Source organism: Heterocephalus glaber, unplaced genomic scaffold (genome assembly GCF_053883595.1).
Source record: "Heterocephalus glaber isolate CG9 unplaced genomic scaffold, H.glaber_assembly_v1.0 deba00001614, whole genome shotgun sequence".
Classification (NCBI taxonomy): domain Eukaryota; kingdom Metazoa; phylum Chordata; class Mammalia; order Rodentia; family Bathyergidae; genus Heterocephalus; species Heterocephalus glaber.
In genome coordinates, this window is record NW_028258385.1 from 414,451 (window position 1) to 432,133 (window position 17,683).

Consider the following 17,683-nt stretch of genomic DNA (forward strand, 5'->3'; position numbering starts at 1 on the left):
CTTGCACTTGCGCCCGGCAGCACCGGTACCACTGAGCTAAATCCCTGGCCTGCCCACCTTGTAAATTTCCAGTGGGTCTTATAGTTCTGTCCCACTTTGTAGCTGCCACACCACATGCTTTGCTGTATAAAACATCTTTGAAAAGTGGGGTGAGCAGGCAACCCACTTTCTGGTCCCCCTTCTGTCTCTCTTAGGCAGAAGCTTTCTTTCTCCCAATAAATTTTTCCTACTCTAAAAAACAAAACAAAACAAAAAATGCAGGTTGGCCAGGGGGATATCTCTAGGGTCCCAGGGGTGTGGGGGTGCTGAGAGGGCAGGCCTATGCCCCACACAGGACCCCAGGGTGCCTGTGACAGAGCAGAAGCCCTTGTACTTTGCCAGACTCATGGGGGCCACCAGGGAGGGAGCACGACTCTCCTGCTTTCTCCAGGCCTTGACAGGGGAGTTTCAGAAGCTTTGTGTATTTATTTGGTGGTACTGGGGATTGAACCCAGTGCCCTCACACTGAGCTCCATCCCCAGCCCTGTTTAGTTTTTATTTTGAGACAGCATCTTGCTAAGTCTCTGAGCTGCCCAAGCTGGGCTCGAACTATTTTTTTTTCCCTTAAATTCTTTTATTGGTACATTTTAGGTAAACAATACATTTACATTTATCATTGGGTGCTTGTACCATGGGCTTGAACTTTTGATCCTCCTGCCTCAGCCCCCCAGAGTGCTGGGATTTTGGGCAGAGCCACCATACCCAGGACAAAGATTTTTTCAAAGAAAAAAAGGGTTGGGGGTGTAGCTCAATGGGGGAACACTTGCCTAGCATGCACAACAAAAACCAGCAGAAACAGAGAGACGACAAAAAAAAAAAAAAAGAACAGAAAGGAAAAAGCAAGGACAATCTGGAGAAAGGTATATGGAAAAAGGCAGAGGCGGAAGTGGGTGCGGAGGCTGCAGGGATGCCCAGCACAGCTACCCCTGTGCTGTGAGGCCTCCAACCACTCCCTACCTTTCTGAGCCTCAGTGTCCTCACACAGGGCCTCGAAGGCCACTGGAGCCTGAACAGCACAGTGCTCTGTGAGTGACAGGTGTCTCCCAACCGAGCCGTGGTCTTGGCCAGGGTGCAGCTCCGTGGGGAGCACTCATCTGGCATGCAGGAGGCCCTGGACTCGTCCCCAACACCCCTCACACAAACAAGTCCAAGCCCACCATGGTCCCCTCCCCACTCTCCCCCACCACGGGCTCCCATCCTGAGCCCTTCTACCCAGAGCCTGGTCCTGACCCCCTTGCGGCTCCCTCCCCCTTCCCAGGTCCAGCTCCTATCCTGGCCGAAGGCACTTATCACTCCAGTGACTTCCCACAGTGCAGAAAGAGCCCCAGACCAGGGTTGGAGGCCAGTCTGTGCCTGCTGCTCCATAGCAGTGAGGCTGCCCTGGCACCTCAACTCTCAGTTTCCACATCTGAAAGTGGGCATTGCCACCCCACCTTCCCACAGGTTCAGAGCAGAGCAGCTGTGATGATTATTTTAGGCCCCCGCTGCCTCAACCCCAGCCGTGTGGACAGACAGACGATGTGGCTCTGGATGCCAGTTTCTTACCATCCTTCTTTATATTCAGTCTGCTTAACTGTGAGTCTTCTGCATCTCCTGGGAACAAGTGAGAGACAGAATTTCACTTGGACACAGATACAGGCAACAAACAGAAACAAATAAAAAACAATTTGCCAGGTGCAGTGGTGCCTGCTTATAATCCCAGCACTCGGGAAGCTGAGGCAGGAGGATCACTGTGAGTGAGGCCAGCCTGGGCTGCACAGTGAGTTCAAGGCCAGTCTATCTCAAAAAAACAGAACAAAAACGGGACAGCAGGTGGGAGTTTCTTGTCCCTGCCCCATGGAGGCCTGAGCTTGGGGAGGCTTTGGAGATTGGGACACTCACTGCATGGCCGCTGTTCTCGGAGCCTGCTAAGCCTTCTCTGTCCTGTCCCATCAAGGTGACACTGGCTGGCTGGGCATCCCTGCTGGGATGGACCCACCCTCTCAGGCCCTGTTGTCCCCTACACCCCCAGGACCCAGGCACTCCCTGCTCTCCCCAGACACCTCTACCTTCTGTGGAGTCCACGCCTCTCTGTCGGAGTCCTGCAAACAGAAACTCAGTGTCAGTGCCCGGTCAGTGTGGGGTCCTGGACCGTCCCTCTGCCCTAGTGGAGGCCACAAGTGACCTAGGTAAACATCCCAGGGACAATCTGCTGTGGCCAGTGGCATCCCCTACCCTCCCACTGCCCATCTCCTGCCACAGCCTGGCCTGTTTGCCTGTGTCCCTGGAGTTTGCCATCATAGTGGCACCTCTGCCAGGAATGGCTGGTGGGTCACCGGTACCAATGACTCCTGGCCCCTGCCTGGTCACTTACTTGCTTCCCCAGACGGCTCCACCTCTCCAGGGCCATCTGCAGAGAAGGAAACCAGCAGTCACACAGGCACATCCTCAGGCAGGAGGCATGGGGTGGACATGGACCCTGCCCAGGGACTTGCACCTGGTCTAGCGAGGCCAGGTGGGGATGGGAGAGGGCAAGGGCTCCTACTTCATCTAAAAGGGCAGCCACCCATCTGCCAGCTACCCAAAGCTGCTGCAAGGTCATCTGCTGAGTTGTACAGGTCTTCCACTTTTCAGAAGAGGCCAGGTTTACCATAAACTTCCCATTTTATTTATTTATTTGTTTATTTTAGTTTGGGGGTTTTTTGAGGCAGAGTCTCGCTATGTGGTTCAGGCTGGCCTTGAACTCACTATGTAAGCCAGGCTGGCCTCAAATTTGTGGCAGCCCTCGTGCCTCAGCCTCCCAAGCACTGGGATGACAGGCATGTGTCACAGACTGGGCTTGAACATCCCCATTCTAAAGAAGGTTGGTGGCCCTGAATGGTGGCACACTCCTGTAGTCCTAACCTTTCCCCCAGTCAGCCCCTCCACCCCTCAGGCTCATTGGGCTCCAGTGCACACCTGTGTGTCCTTCTGGGCGGCCCCAGATCACAAGTGCCACAAGAGGGAGCTGTCCCCAGGGCTGCCACCAAATAGGGACACCGCTTGCAAAGTGACCCTGCATGGAGAGCGCAGAGAAGTCAGGGAATGACTGAGCCCCTCGGATTTCCTGGGGAAGAACACGTAATTCACAATAGGTGACATGCCAGCAGGCTGGGAGACCAAGGCAGGAGGATAGCAAATTTCAGCCCAGCCTGGGCAACTTAGTGAGTCAGGGAGGCTCTGTCTCAAAATAACAACTAAATAAACAGAAAGGGCTGGGGATGTAGCTGTGTGTGAAGGCCCTGGGTTCAATCCCCAGTACTGAAAAAACAAAACCCAAGTAGATAACTGTATCTACATTTTCCACAGCGAATATAAATTACTTTTATGAGAAAAATATTTTAAAATACACATAAACATAACAGCTTTGCTTATTTTACATCCAGTGAACCCTTTCTTAAAGTATTTGAGAAATGAAACACATTTCCTTTGTTTTCAGGGGTGGTGCTGGGATGGCTCCTGGATGACTGCAGCCCACCCTGGGCTGTGTGAACCAGGTAACACTTTCTGCAGAAAAAAGCAGCATCTTCAGCTAAGCAAATGAGAACATAAAGATGGTTCACAGTGCTGCTCCCAGACGCAGCCTCAAGTCTCACCGTGAGGCAAAGCATGTTTCTCTTTTTTCTCTGAGAGGTACCTAAGTGTTTCCTGCTGGTTTTCTTGTGCCAGGCTTCTGCCAAACTGGTTTATTCCCTCGTAGTGCTCCCAGCCAAGGTACCATATTGTCTATACCTCCTCCCTGCAGTGGCCGGGAGCTCAAGGAGAGCCCAGCCCTGACATCCTTAAATAGCCCAGGATCCCAAGCAAGGGCCCTGACCACTCCCATTTTGCTGACTAGATGCAGAGGTCAAGAAAGTGGGTGACCCATCCAGGTCACCCCACAAGTTGAAGTTATAGCTGAAGCAAGGAGGAGGCCCTGCAGCCATCACCATCTGCCACTATTCTGCCAGTCATGACTTCTGCATCTGCTCGCTTCTCCCCACCAGCCCTGCAGCCCTACATCTTCCCCAGCCACCAGATGACCTATTACCTCTGTAGAGCTGGAGTTCGTCCTTTGAAATGCCAGGCGCCTCGTGCTCAGCTTCAGCCCCTGGAGGAGACAAACCCTCAGGTGAATTCCCCATCACCATGTGCTCCCCCTCTGTGTTCAGCTCCATGGGGCTAAACCGAGGAGGAACACAGGCCTGTGTCTGCTGGGGTTCGGCAACCTGACGAGTGCCTTCCCTTTCACTGTCCCACCCCTTTTGGCTCCTCCAGAGGGGACAGCACCCAGGTGATGAAGAAAGAATGGGGTGCGTGAGAGGACCCAGGCCATGCTCAGTAAATAATAACCACTGTTATTTACTGAGCACTTACTATGTGTCATAGTGTATAAGTAATTCATATTTACTATTTCATATGATCCACATGGGTCTCACATGAAGAAAATATTAACACAACTCTACCTGATTGATAAGAAACTGAGGATCAAAAAGGTAAATTAGAGCTCAGAGTATAGCCCAAGGGTATAGCACTACCCCAGCATGCATGAGGCCCTAGGCTTGATCTCCAGCACCAGAAAAAGGATAGAAGGGAGGAAGGAAGAGAGGGAGGAAGGGAGGAAGGAAAAAAGTTAAATTATTTTCCTAAACTCACATAACCAGTAAGTAGCAACTCTGTTGGGTCTGCATTTCTTTTTTTTGGTACCGAGAATCTAAGTCGGGACTTTGTGCTTTCGAGGCAGGTGGTGGAACCACTGAGCTAAATCCCCAGCCTTCTGCATTTCTAATCTATCTATCTGTCTGTCTGTCTATCATCTTTCTGTCTTCCTTTCTTTTTCTTTTTCTTTCCTCTCCTTTCCTTTCTTCCCTCCTTCCCCTCTTCCTCCCTTTCTTCCTTTCTTCCTTTTGCAGTGCTGGGATGGAACCCAGGGCCTCCAGCTCCCAGGCACACCGTCTATCACTGAGCTGCACCCTGGCCTCCCCAATCTTTTTGTTTTTTATTTTCATCTCAAGCAGGTGAGCCCTGTATCTATTCCAGCCTCCTGGAATCAGCTAGGAAATTTTCCTGTGCGCCAGGCTTGGTGCTGGCATTAATTCAGTTCTTTCTCCTGTGCTTTTTTCCTACTCAAAAATTACTCTCTTTGTGGGCCAGGGATTTAGCTCAGTGGTTTTGTCGCCTGCTGTGCAAGCGCAAGGACCTGAGTTCGACCCCTGGTACCAAAAAAAGAAAAAAATTACTCTTTTTGCAAAAAAATTATTTCCTTCTGGTTGTAAAAATAAAGCATACTCATCATAAGTTATTCATAGGACAGTTTAAAATGAGAGAAAATAAAAATTCTCAGAGTTTCACCATGCAGGTAACCACTATCAACGTTTTGATATTTTTCCTTCCAGTTGTTTGTAACCATATAAGTGTGCATTTTTCCAAAGTATACATGAGATCAAATGAACTCCATCACTTGATATCTTTTTCTTTTCTTTTCAGACAGGGTCTCGCTATGTAGCCCAGGCTGGCCTCAAACTCCTGGTGATCCTCTTGCCTCAGCCTCCTTAGTACTGGGATTACAGGCGTGGGCCACAACACCCGGCAACATTTTTCTTTTTCCCTTCAGAGGCAGATGAAGGGCAGAGGTGTGGCTGGACAGGTGCTGAGCCATTTACCTATCTTGCTACTACTGGACACTAGGCCCCTTCCTATCATGGCCCACTTTAAATACTGTGGCAAGTGACATTCTCACTCAGCTTGGGAGCCCCACTGTGACCCCTGGGACAGCCTCTGCCTACCGCATGGGCAGCCCCCGTGGGGGTGTCCTGTGCCCCGGCTCTGTCCATGCTGTCCAGGAACTCTGGGGTGCCGGTCCTCATCGCTGCTGTCTGCTGGGACAAACACAAGCTGAGGGCCTCCACTTGCTGCTGGAGGAAGGTGCTGTACTCAGGCCTGGGGACCTGCCTCTAACCTTCTGTGTCACTTGCTGGTTCTGTTGGCTCCTGGTCCAACGTGTGCTTCCTTTGCTGCCATGCCCATGACCTGGAGTGTCCATGAGGACCAGACCAGGGCCCCTGAGGCCTGATGACGGGGACAGGGACAGTTTCTTTCCCCAAAGTGCAGGCAGTGTCCTCTCTATACCCACATCCTGCCCTCTGGGTGCTTGCCATGTTCCCCACCCCACCCACAGACAGCCCTCCCCTGTCTCCCTACTGAGGTTACGGAACTGTCACATCTCCACTGCCCCTGCCCTTAGCTCTGTCTGTGCAGAACCCAGGGAAACCCAGGCTCCAGTGGTCCTGTGATGCTGATCTCTCAGGGCCTTGAGCTCCTAAGGTCATGGCTGGGTCACCTGCGTCTCAAGGACAGCCATCCTGGAGCAGGCACTTGATCAGTCAATCAATTGGGACTCAAAGGATGCAAGTCGCTTACATTCGGAGACAGCCAGTGTTTGGGATAATTCAGGCCCAGAGTTTGTGGCTCCAGGACCAGAGAGCTCCCTTCTTCCCAGGGTTCCAAGATGGCTTCAGTGGAGCTCAGGGTCCCTGGGCAGGTTGGGGACCTCTGGAAAAACATGGGTACCCTGAAGAACTCCAGGAAACCAACTCAACTTCACATAAAGACCAGTGCATCCACGGTCTTAAGTGGACACAGAGAAAGAGGTATCGCTAGCACAAGAGGCAGCGTATGACAACCCCACCCTATGGCTGTGGGGGTGGGGGTGGGGGGATTAGTTCTAAGGTGCGGCACAGAGAGCAGAAGCTGTGGAGGCTCCCTGCCTTAGAATGGTGCACTCTCTGCACAGAACCTACGCGCATTGCACTCACATACTTGAGTCATCTCTGGATTACTTACAGCATTGATTTGTTTTTGTTGTTTTGAGACAGTTTCACTATGTAGTGCAGGCTGTCCTCGAACTTGCAGCCATCCTCCTGCCTCAACCTCCTGAGTGCTGGGATTACAAGTGTACACCACCATGCCCAGCTGCCCCAGGAAAAAAAATCTTAAACCTGAACCAGTGACAGACCACAGGGCAGGCGCTGGGGTGGAGGGAAAGAGTCTGAGCCCTAAGTGCCCCAGGGAATCTTGCTGAGGGCTCTTGCAGCAGGCCCCTCTCCTGCCTCAGAGGCCTCACCGGCATCATGGCACTGAGTCATTGCATGTCAGGGGCAGGGACGGTAACTGGCACACAGTAAGCACTAGTAAATGCTACCCTGTTGCTGCTGCTATAAATTTAGCCTTGTATTTCAAATTGGAAGAGTGAAAGTGAGACAAGATTGTTATTTCATAGAGGATAATGTGGTAATGTGTAAACAAGACCCTGCTAGAGATGCCATTTATTTCTGTAAACCTCCAGAATCGCTGTGAAGGATCCATGTTGAAGTTGTGATTTATACAAAACAAAACAAAAAACAAACAGACACACACAGTAAAACCTTTGCTCGGAGATGCTATGAACGTAATAAACCCAGGAAGGGGGGGCGGGGCTTAACAATGAGTTATTTTTAGAGCTTTTACTAATGTTAGGTGCTGAGGCTTTTTATATATAAAAAGATTTTTCTTAGCTAGGCACAGTGGTGCTCACCTGCAATCCCAGCACTCTGGGAGGTTGAGCCAGGAGGATTTCAAATTTGATCCCAGCTCAGCTATTTAGTGACTTACTGAGACCTTGTCTCAAAATAAAAAATAAAGAAAAGGGCTGGAGGTGCAGCTCAGTGAAAAGGCCCTGGGTTCCATTCCCAGAGTGAGGTAAAAAGAAAGAGAAAAAAAGACTTTTCAGTGCTGAGAATGGAACAAGGCATACTAGGCAAGTGCTCTACCACTGAGCTGCACCCCAGCCCCTCTGTGTTTAAAGAATTTAGCCCTCAGCATTTAGCCCTGGGTTACTGGCTATTGCTATCCTCATCTGCTAGGCACAGGGTGCAGGGGCTACAGGGTTCGCCCTTTACCCAAGGACCCATAGCTGCTTAGGGGCACAGACAGGATATGAGTCCTTGACAGAGACTTCAGCCCCTGAGTACCCCTGAGAGCCCTGCACAGTGCTCTACTGGAGGCGAAGCCACTCCAGGGTTTGTTCAGGAAATGAAAAATAGCTGCAGCCGGGCATGGTAGTGCATGCCTGTCATCCTAGCACTCAGAAAGCTGAGACAGAAGGATCACTGTGAGTTCAAGGCCAGCCTGGGCTACATAATGAGTTCAAGGGCAGCCTGAACTACATAGGGAGACCCTGTCTCAGAAAAAACAAAAACAAACAGAGTTGTCTACTTGATTACAGCTCAGCTGTGCCCAAGGACAAACAGAGGTGGCTGGGCATGGAGGGGAAGAGAGAGAACAACCCTGATATATCAAGTACATCACTTACTTCAAGGGTGAGGGATTGTGCTCTTAAGTGGTGTTTTTTTGTTTTTGCTTTCCTTTTTTTTTTTCTTTTTGAGTCGAGGCCTTACTATGTAGTTTTGACTGGCCTTAAACTCAGTATGTAACTCAGGCTTGAACTTCAGGCAATCCTCCTGTCTTAGCCTCTCTAGTGCTGGGATGATAGTCATGTACCAGCACACCCAGAGGATAGAGTGTTTTTCTTGAAAACAATTTTGATCTACAAATACGCACACATACTTGCACGTATACTGTATCTTAAATCAGTTTTTGTTGTTGTTGCTTGGAGAGTGAGCCCAGGGCCTTGTGCACGCTCAGCAAGCGCTCTGTCACTAAGCTAACCCTGGCCCTGAACGTCTGTGCTATACCTGAGGAAGAAGAGGAGGAGGAGGAGGACTTGTCTCTCTTATATTGCTCTCCGGAAAGCAGCCCAGCTTTCCCGTCTTGCTGGCGGAGGTCCATCTCTCCGTCTGGGAGGCACACAGCAAGGGGTGAGTGTCCCCACCCATGCCCCCAGGACACCGGTTCTCCAGGGCTCTCTGGGGGCCCATGGGAGGCGCAGGAGGTCCGGGCTCTCTAGGAAGTCTCCAGCTGGACTCTTCTGAGCAAGGAGCCTAGGAAGGGGCTTCAAAGCTCCCTGCCCAGTCCAGAGAGTACGAGATAGGCAGCTGAGAGCAGATCCAGAGCCTTTCCACACTCGGCCCTGGGGCCACCAGGGCCCTGCCCATCTCTGGAGGACCCTCCCCAGGGCCGCCCAACCCCTGCCCTCATGGTTCTGGGAGATGTGGAGAGTATCTGAGGTCCTCTCAGCAAGGGGCAGCCCGTGGTGCACCTGGGAAAAGTCCCAACTACCCATGGAGCCCCGTGAGCTCAGCAGGGTTCCTGCCCCATATTATCCCCCGCCCCACCCCCAGAGCCTCCGTCCAGAAACAGAGCTGGCAAACATACAGGGCGGGCCTTCTGCTTCTCTGTGGAGGAGATTGCTATCTTGAGGTTGGGAGGGTGTCCCTGGAGTCTCCATGGCACCCCCTGGAAGAATAACAACAAATAATTAATTTCACTTCAGTTAATATCCTTACTATATAAAGAGTTTGCCAAATAAATAAGAAAAAGAAGCCCAGCATGGTGGCACATGCCTATAATCCTAGCATATGGGAGGCCGAGGCAGGAGGATCACCATGAGTTTAGGCCAGCTTGGGCTACCCATATTGAGTTCAAGGTCAGCCTAAGCTACATAGTGAAAATTTGTCTCAAAAAATTAATGAATTAATTAATTGCCCTGGACATGGAGGAGAACTAGCCAAGAGTCACCTCTATGGTCTGCATGTCAGGCAGCAGTGTCAAGAGGGGTGGTGGCAAGCAGGGGTGAGCTGGATTTCAGCGGGGGTGAGGCAGCCACAGAGTCTCATGGGAGCAGAGTTGGTCGGGTATGGAATCTGCTTCTCAGCAAGGGCTCCATCCACAGGCCCAGTGTGGTTCACTCGGACCCCAGTCACTCCTCCCTGAAGGTGACAGCTGTGTCCCAAACAGCAGGCATGCATCCAGCCTCCCACAGTTGGACTCCCTGGACCAGCTGCAGAGACAACTGGGTCCTTCCAGCCTGGATATCCTGACACCCTGACCCTCCCTTCTAGTCAAAACCTTTGAGGTTCATCTGCCACTTAGCAAAGAACTCTGCAACTCAGGAGTAACATGATTGTAAGAGGGCCCAGAGCAGCAAGGACCTATTTGGGACACTATCAGCAGGCCCCTGAAAAGCTCCCTAATCAGGGACCTGGTGTTTAAATCAGTCTGGGAATGTGTGCAGTGTGCTTATACAGAAACAGCAGTTCAAGGCTCTGACAAGGCCTGCAGGAGGGACAGGACTCACTCCATCCCATCTCGTCCTCCCCCAACACATGGCTGACAGTGTCCAGCACACCCATGGGAAATGCCATCAGGTGAGTGTCCCTGATGTTCCTGAGACCGCTTCTTCTCCTGGCATCCAGGTCTGGGAACCCTCACTCCCCACTCTGAACAGTGCTGCCTTCCAGGCCCTAGTGTTCCTCATCCCTTCCTCTCTCCATCAGGACAGCTGGGGAGGACACTGAAGCACACATAGACTTGGGGGACCTGGCATGGACATGAACGGTCTTTTCCCAGCTGCAGGATCCTGAGGTGCAGCTGTGTATCCTCAGGGACTCTCATGCCTATGTCACTGTCATGAGACCCCTGGACCTTTCACTGCCCTCCTTGACAGCCCCTTCTTAATGCATAAAACAGGGATTAGGGCTGGGGTGCAGCTCAGTGATGAGCACTTGCCTAGCACCAGTAAGGTCCCAGGTTCTATCCCCTGCACCCTAAGGAAAACAAAAAGCACAACTATTATGGCTTGTCTCTAGATGTCCCCCCAAAGCCTCCTACGCTCATAGGTGGGGCTTTTCAGAGCTGGTTGGATCTAGGGTATGTGATGCTGGGATTAGGGGTGTGTGGTACTAAATTAGTCCACTGACTGGAATTAGCATAGTTCTATTGTGGATAATGGAAGCCCCACCCTGGATATGGATGGTACCAATCAATAGGTTTATAGCTTGGGTGGAATACAAAAGGAGAGAGGGAAGCAGGCTGCTGCTGCTGCTTCACTGTCTCCTGGCTGCCTGCCTGCCATGTACTGTTTCTCCTCTGTGTTGCCCCTCTGTCATGCCACCCTGCCTTGGAGCCAGCCGATTATGGACTGAAACCTCTACAAACTGTGAGCTGAAATGAACCTCTCCTCCTTAACTTTGAGTGTTGAGTATTTTGCCTCAGCAACAAGAAAAGTATATGTGCTGCCAAAGGGAGCACATCAGCAACAAGAAAAGTAACTAAGACAATAACAAACAAAAACCAGGGTTGCTACACAAGGGTTCTGGGGCTTCCATGGGGCTGTGGGTAGGAAAGCACAGTGGGTCATCACCCCATGGCCAGGACACAATCTCAGGCAGCAGGGGCAGAGCCCAATTCAGTACTCGCTACCCAGCTCTGCGATGTGGGAACTACCCATTTTCTCTCTAAATCTGTTTCCCCAATTGCAAGATGGGGACAGGAAGTGACACTATCTTGCAGGAATGCTCTCAGAGCCCAGATAACAAGGACTCAGAGCCCCTGGGGCAGGAGTTGTGGCTTTGTCCCCAGAGTAGGGATGGAGCTTCATGAAAAGAAGATACAGCACTCTGCATTTGAGAGCGTGGAGACACAGCAGCCTCCGCATCCCTTCCCATCTCCAGCTCCTCATTCATGCCCTTCTCCTTCCTCTCCACCCTCCCTGCTTGCCACAGGCTCTCATTATCCCCCTGCTCCTCAAATTTGGGGCTTCTCTCCTTCCCCAAGTTAGAGAAGATCACAACCAAGGCCAGAGGTGTGGTGAGTACACCTGTAATTCCAGCACTGGGTAGGCTGAGGCAGGAGGATCACCAGGCCATCTGGGGCTAGATCCTTTCTCAAAAAACCAAACCAAACAAAACGTACAAAAACCCCCTGAGGCCCAGAAAGGGAAGAGGACTTGCCCAAGGACACACAGTGAGGAGTATGGAGAAGAACACAGATCTGAGGACAAAGTCCTTGTGAGAGGATCCTGCTGTAGTTTGGATCTTGAGTGTCCCTAAAGGCCATGTCTTAGAGGCTTGGTACCTCAGTGTGGTGCCACTGGGTGGTGATACCTTTAAGAGGCGGGGCCTAGGAGGTCACTGAGGGCATGGCTTTGAGTGGTGTGGAGGCCCTGGTCTCTTCTTCCTTCTCTTTCTTCCTGGCCATGAGGCCAGGTGTTTTTCGTCTTGATGAGCTGCCTGCCCACCATCCCGAGCAATGCACCCTCTGATCATAGGCCAGAACCTCCAAAGCTGTGAGCCACAATGAACCTTTCCTCCTTGTACCTGATGACCTCAGGTATTTCACTGCAGTGACACAGAGGCAGAGAAGTGAAATGCCAGTTTCTACTCTCCACCTTGTTTTGTCCCAGGTCAGCTAGGAAGTTTAATGGGTGGATAACAGCTCACACTGCCCAGCCAGCTGAGGACAAGCAAGGCAGACCCTGTGGTCACCATTGCCCAAGATGCAGCCAGGACCTGGTGCCACCTCCGAGGGGCCAGGAGGGGACCTAGATCAAAACAAGGTGAAAAGGGACACATTCAGGTGTGACACCCAGAAGCAGAGTCCACCATGAAGATGACCTTCCCTCCATCCTTCACTGCCACCAGGATCCAGAGGATGTAGGGTATGGAGACTGTCCCCAAGTCTCCTCATGGGCACTGCCAGAAGAGAGCCCAGGCCTGCCGACCTGAGAGGGGAGGGTCAGGACCTTGCAGAGTCACCCAGTGTACAAATAATTTCCTAAAAGCAACAGCCTTGGCGTGGTCCTGAGCATGATGTGGTGGGGGGAACAAGCTCATGAGTGGCCGTGGCTAGGGCATGTGACCTGAGCTCAGAATCTATCGGTCTCTCAGGCAATGATCACCAAGGTGAAGGAGGAAAAGGAGAGAACATTTATTTTTACATGCTTTAAACTACAAATAGTAAAGAGTATAGAGCTCAACCCTGCTGTGTCCCTCATCCTGCAGGTCATACACTATACGTCACACCCCCAAGTAGGGTCCTGGGAGCCCAGCATGGAGCCCACAGGGCAGACAAGTGTGTGTTGCCCTTTTCTCTGTCAACTACTGCTCTCTACTGTGGTGTAAGTAGGAGGCCGGCTGGGGGATCTGAGGCTCAAACAACAGTTTTCACTGAATCAGTCCCCTTAGTGGGACAAGTAAATTCAAAGAGTCACTGAAAAGAAGCCACAAAAGAAGATAACTCTAATCATGAGTGTGCAAATGAGCGACAGGAAGAGGAAAGAACAGGCCGGCCCCACTCCTAGTTTAAGTCCTGTGTCAGCCCCATTACCACAATCGGACGTGATCTCTCCCATGAAACAGCAGCTCACTGGAGTAATCATAAGGATACACCTCGACAGGTGGATTTCCACGCATGTCACAGTGATGAAACCCTCGCTTGGTGACGACTGGGCCTTGAGACATGAGCTGGTGGCCCAGCTTCTTGTATACACAGAGGCTCCTCCACTTGCAATGGGCTAGTAAGTTGAAGGCATCTTAAGTCACAAATGCACTGAAAACACCTAACATAGCCAGCATGGCAGCTCAGCAACACAGCATGCTGCAGAGTGAGCTGTGTCATGTGTCCTGTGACCCCTAGTGGCACCCTGATTCGTGACCTCAGGTTGACTAGGCACTGCTGCCTGTCCTGCCCAGCATCAGTCATCTGAGAGGATGGGTCTGCATACCCTACCCCAGGAAAAGACCCAGACTCAAAAGTCAACACATGAGTTCTGCAGAATGTATGTTGCTTTTGCAGCATTATAAGGTTGGAAAATTGTAAATGGAATTGTCATTAAGCCAGGGACCACTTGAGATTTATAAATTTATCCATGTTCATGTTGGAGGTACCCAAAGCCCAAAGCATCTTTCTTTCCACAGCCCAGCTTCTTTCTTGAGAAGATTGCACAATCGCTGTTAGGGTTTAGATCTAAAAGTCCCCCAAGCCTCATGAGCTCATAGGTGAGGCCTTTGGGAGGTGACTGGATCATGGGCATGCTATACTCATGGTCTACTGATGAGTTTATAGATAAATGTGTTGTTGGGTTGTGAGGCCTGGCCGGAGGTGGTCCCTGGGGGTATGGCCTAGAAGGGTCTAGATTCCTCCCTGGCTCCTCCCTTCTCTCTCTGCTTCCTTGTTGCCATGAGGTGAGCAGCTTCCCTCCACCAGACCCAGAGCCAGTTGACCACCCAAGGACTGAAACTTCAAAAATGTGAGCCAAAATCAACCTCTCCTCCCTTAAGTGGCAAGTGTTGGGTATTCTGTCCCAACGACAAAAAAGTGACTAAGATGATCACAAAGTTGGATGACAATTGCTCTAGATCCTTACACCTTGCCAGGATCTTAAACCTGCTTTGGATTTTCAGGTCAAATCATAATTTGTCCAGGTTTAGGAACCAAGAAAACTAGGAGGACATGGTCCCCAACAAAACTTTTTTTGAGGCCTCATTGATAAGTTTGAAGGTTAATAGGGAAAAGATATTTTTGTTTGTTTGTTTGCTTTTTGGTACCTGGGATCCAACTCAGGACCTTGCACTTGTGAGGCAGGCAGCGGAACCATTGAGCTAAATATCCAGCCCCCCAAAATATTTTTTATAGTCATTGAAGGCTTTCTCTAGCTCTAATTGTCCAAGCCTGATAGAGTGACTAGTTCAGTGCTCCATAACCCGAGCCACATCAATCTCTTCTCTCTTATTCTCCAATCTCAATCTGTCTCTTCCACCTATCCGTCTCAGTTTCTGTCTCTCTCTCATACGCACACTCATACACAATACACACATGCACACGACCACAATAGACACCAGAAAGGAAGCGTCCAGCGTGAGCACCAGGCTGACCTGGGTTCAGGCCGCCTGTCCCCCTCACTGGCCTCAGGAAGTGACATCCACTCTCACAGCCTCAGGATCCTCACATGGGCAAACAGACACAGGTACACCTCCGCAGTGCACAAGGAATAACCCATTTCAGAATGGTCAAAGGCTTGAACAGATGTTCAGATGCATCAACAGCATCATGAGAGGCACCATGTCATTTATCACTGAGATGCCACTTGACAGCCACCAGCATGGTCACTCTGAGGCACTCAGACAATAGCAAGCGTTGGTAGGGAGACCCAAGAAACTTTAGGCTTTGCTGGTGGGATTGGAAAATGGTAGCTCCTCAAAATGTTAAACACAGAGCTATACCAAATGACCCTGAAGTTCCAGTTCTAGGTGTAAGCACAAGAGAGCTAAAAACCTACAACATCATGAAGACTGGAACACGGATGCCAGTTTATAGCAGCATTAATCAAAACAGTCAAAAGCAAAAACAACCCAAATGCCACCAGCTGCTGAGTGGGTAAACAAACTGTGATGTAACTGCATAATGCAGTGTTATCAGCCACGCAGGGGAAGTACTGACTCTTGCAACAATAGGGCAAACCTCGACAGTACCATGCAAAAGAGAAGCCAGCAGAAAAGCCTAGCCCCAGCCTGGGAGGTGAAGCTGTCTGCTGCTGCCAAGGGAGAAGACAGAGGAAGTGACTACACTGATGATAAAAATGTTTTACTTAGGCCAGGGTGATGGCTGAATGTACTGAAAACCACTGAACATACATTGTGAGAGGGTGAATTTGATGGCATGCAAATCATATCTCAACAAAGCCATTCTATGGGGAGGAAGAAAGATGAAGACCTCACACACAGGGCTGCTGTGAACACGAACAGCACATGACGTGGCCCCTGGGCACAGTGGTGCATCAGATCCCACGACTGTGGCTTCCTGAGGATCTCTGGCACAGGCAGCCCAGTGTTTCCAGAGAGGCACCAGCCTGAGTTAGAGCCAGGGCTTTCTGAGTGCAGAGGGAGTTGTTACTCACATATCTGCTTGGTTAGAACCTACAACAAGCCAGGGCATGATTCCCTCCCATAATGCCCCCAACACACACTCCTGATTCCCAAAGAGAGCTCTAAACAATTCTGGGTTTTTAGTTTTGTTTTTATTTCATTACTGGGGATGAGACACAGGCCCTCTGCGCTGAGCAATATCTCATCCCTTTTTTCAGTTTTTATTTTGAGACAGGGTCTTGCTGAGTTGCCCAGACTAGGCTTGAAATTTCTGTCCTCCTGCCTCTGCCTCCCAGAGTGCTGGGATTACAGGGGTGTGCCAGTTTCTGAATAAACAGAAGAAACTTCTCATCCCCCCTTTAAAGGAGACAAATGCTGAGCCAGGCGCGGTGGTGCTCACCTGTAATCCCAGCACTTTGGGAGGCTGAGGCAGAAGGATACAAGTTTGAGCACAGCCAGAGCAACTTAGTGAGACCCTGTCTAAAAAAAATTGCAAAGAGCTGGAGATGTAGTTCAGGGCAGAGGCCCTGGGCCCAATCCCCAGTTCAGTCAAAAATAAAAAGGAAGCTGGCTGGCTTGAGGCCTGAGAGTCAGGACGCTGGGGGCAAAACCAGCCCCAGGATATGGACTGATGTCCCGGGATAGGGGTGGCCCCAGGGCTGAGGGTCAGCCAGGCTGCCCCTCCCTAGGCCACAACACCTGTGTAGGAGGCTCTGAAGGCAGCAGGGGCCCTCCCCCAAGGCCCAGCTTTTTTCAGCTTTTTCTGCTTGCAGGTACCTTCAGCCCTTGGTTCCCCCCAAGCCCATCAGGCCCAGACCCAGGGCAGTTTCCTCCAGGAGGGAGGGCGGCTGCCAGGGCAGCAGAGGCTGAGATCTTTGGGGACAATCCTTGCCTTCCTGTGCTGTTCCTTCTGGCAGCAGCAGGGTGAGAAAGCCATTATCCACCAATGGGGAAGCCGAGCCCCAGGGAGGACAAGGGGCTTCTGAACAGTCCGCACCAAGCTGGTCTCATACCTGGTGGCAGTCTCAGAACAACCCCGGGACTGAGCACCTGTCATCCTCCCTGATTTCTCCTGAGAGAGAGGAGGCTCTCAGCGCTAGGAAAGTGTAGGACTTGCTGAGGCTCCAGCCACCCTTGGGAAGCAGCCAGGTCAGCCGGGGAGGACCTGACCCGCACCCCATACCCCCCACTGCCCCGCCCCAGCCCACAGCCACTACCTGTGTGAGGAGCAAGGTGAGCAGCGAGGTGTGCAGCCAGCTGTGTGGCCGGAGCAGACAGCAGGGAAGGAGGCAGGCGGCACCTGTGACAGCAGGAGGCGGGGCAGTGATGTGGCCCTGGCCGCTGGCTCACCCAGGGGGCATTCCTGCCTGCCTGCTGCCTGCCCGTGGAGCTATCTGCCCCAGGCCTTCCTGTCTGACTGGACTCTTCCCCCACCCTGAGAGAGGCCGGTGGGCGGTAACTCAGGAGGGAGGAGGTGGAGTGCCCTGTCCCGGGTGCCCCTCCATCCCACTGGGGGTGACTCAGGTCCCTGTCATGTGTCCCAACTGGCCTCACCAGTCACTCCCCACTCCTGAGGCTGAGGTTGGGCCCCATGGAGGAGGAGACCAGGGGACTCAGGAGGTTTCGGGATCCTGTAAGTGAGCACTGCTGTTCCTTCTCCAGGGCAGAGGGAGCCAGGTCGCTTCCCTCTACCTGCTCCACAACCGCTCTCACCCTGAGGCTGCCCTCATTGGGGTGCTCCCTCCTATCCTGCCTCTGTGCTTTCTCAGGTAGAGCCCAAGTTCTTAGCCAGGCCTGCACCATCTGCCCCACATTTCTCCCACTCCTGACCTTGACTCCTAGGGCCT

The 17,683-nt window shown here is 51.6% G+C and overlaps 1 protein-coding gene across 3 annotated transcripts in view; it reads right to left on the reverse strand.

The window, feature by feature from the left end:
• Tmem40 (transmembrane protein 40) overlaps window positions 1-17,293 on the reverse strand; it is a 35,235-nt gene extending 17,942 nt beyond the window's left edge. The window contains exons 1-8 of one of the 3 annotated variants that reach the window (XM_004870565.4): window positions 17,054-17,285; window positions 9,349-9,429; window positions 8,769-8,870; window positions 5,823-5,912; window positions 4,088-4,147; window positions 2,393-2,428; window positions 2,088-2,120; window positions 1,585-1,632 (exon numbers count right to left, since the gene is read on the reverse strand). In XM_004870565.4, coding sequence (XP_004870622.1) covers window positions 1,585-1,632; window positions 2,088-2,120; window positions 2,393-2,428; window positions 4,088-4,147; window positions 5,823-5,912; window positions 8,769-8,870; window positions 9,349-9,421 — 442 coding nt within the window. In that variant the 5' untranslated portion in view covers window positions 9,422-9,429; window positions 17,054-17,285. Of the gene's footprint in view, window positions 1-1,584; window positions 1,633-2,087; window positions 2,121-2,392; window positions 2,429-4,087; window positions 4,148-5,822; window positions 5,913-8,768; window positions 8,871-9,348; window positions 9,430-17,053 lie in introns of all 3 variants that reach the window. The other 2 variants (XM_021248819.2, XM_087196794.1) reach the window with 2 other exon arrangements.
• Between the last annotated feature and the right edge of the window lie 390 nt (window positions 17,294-17,683).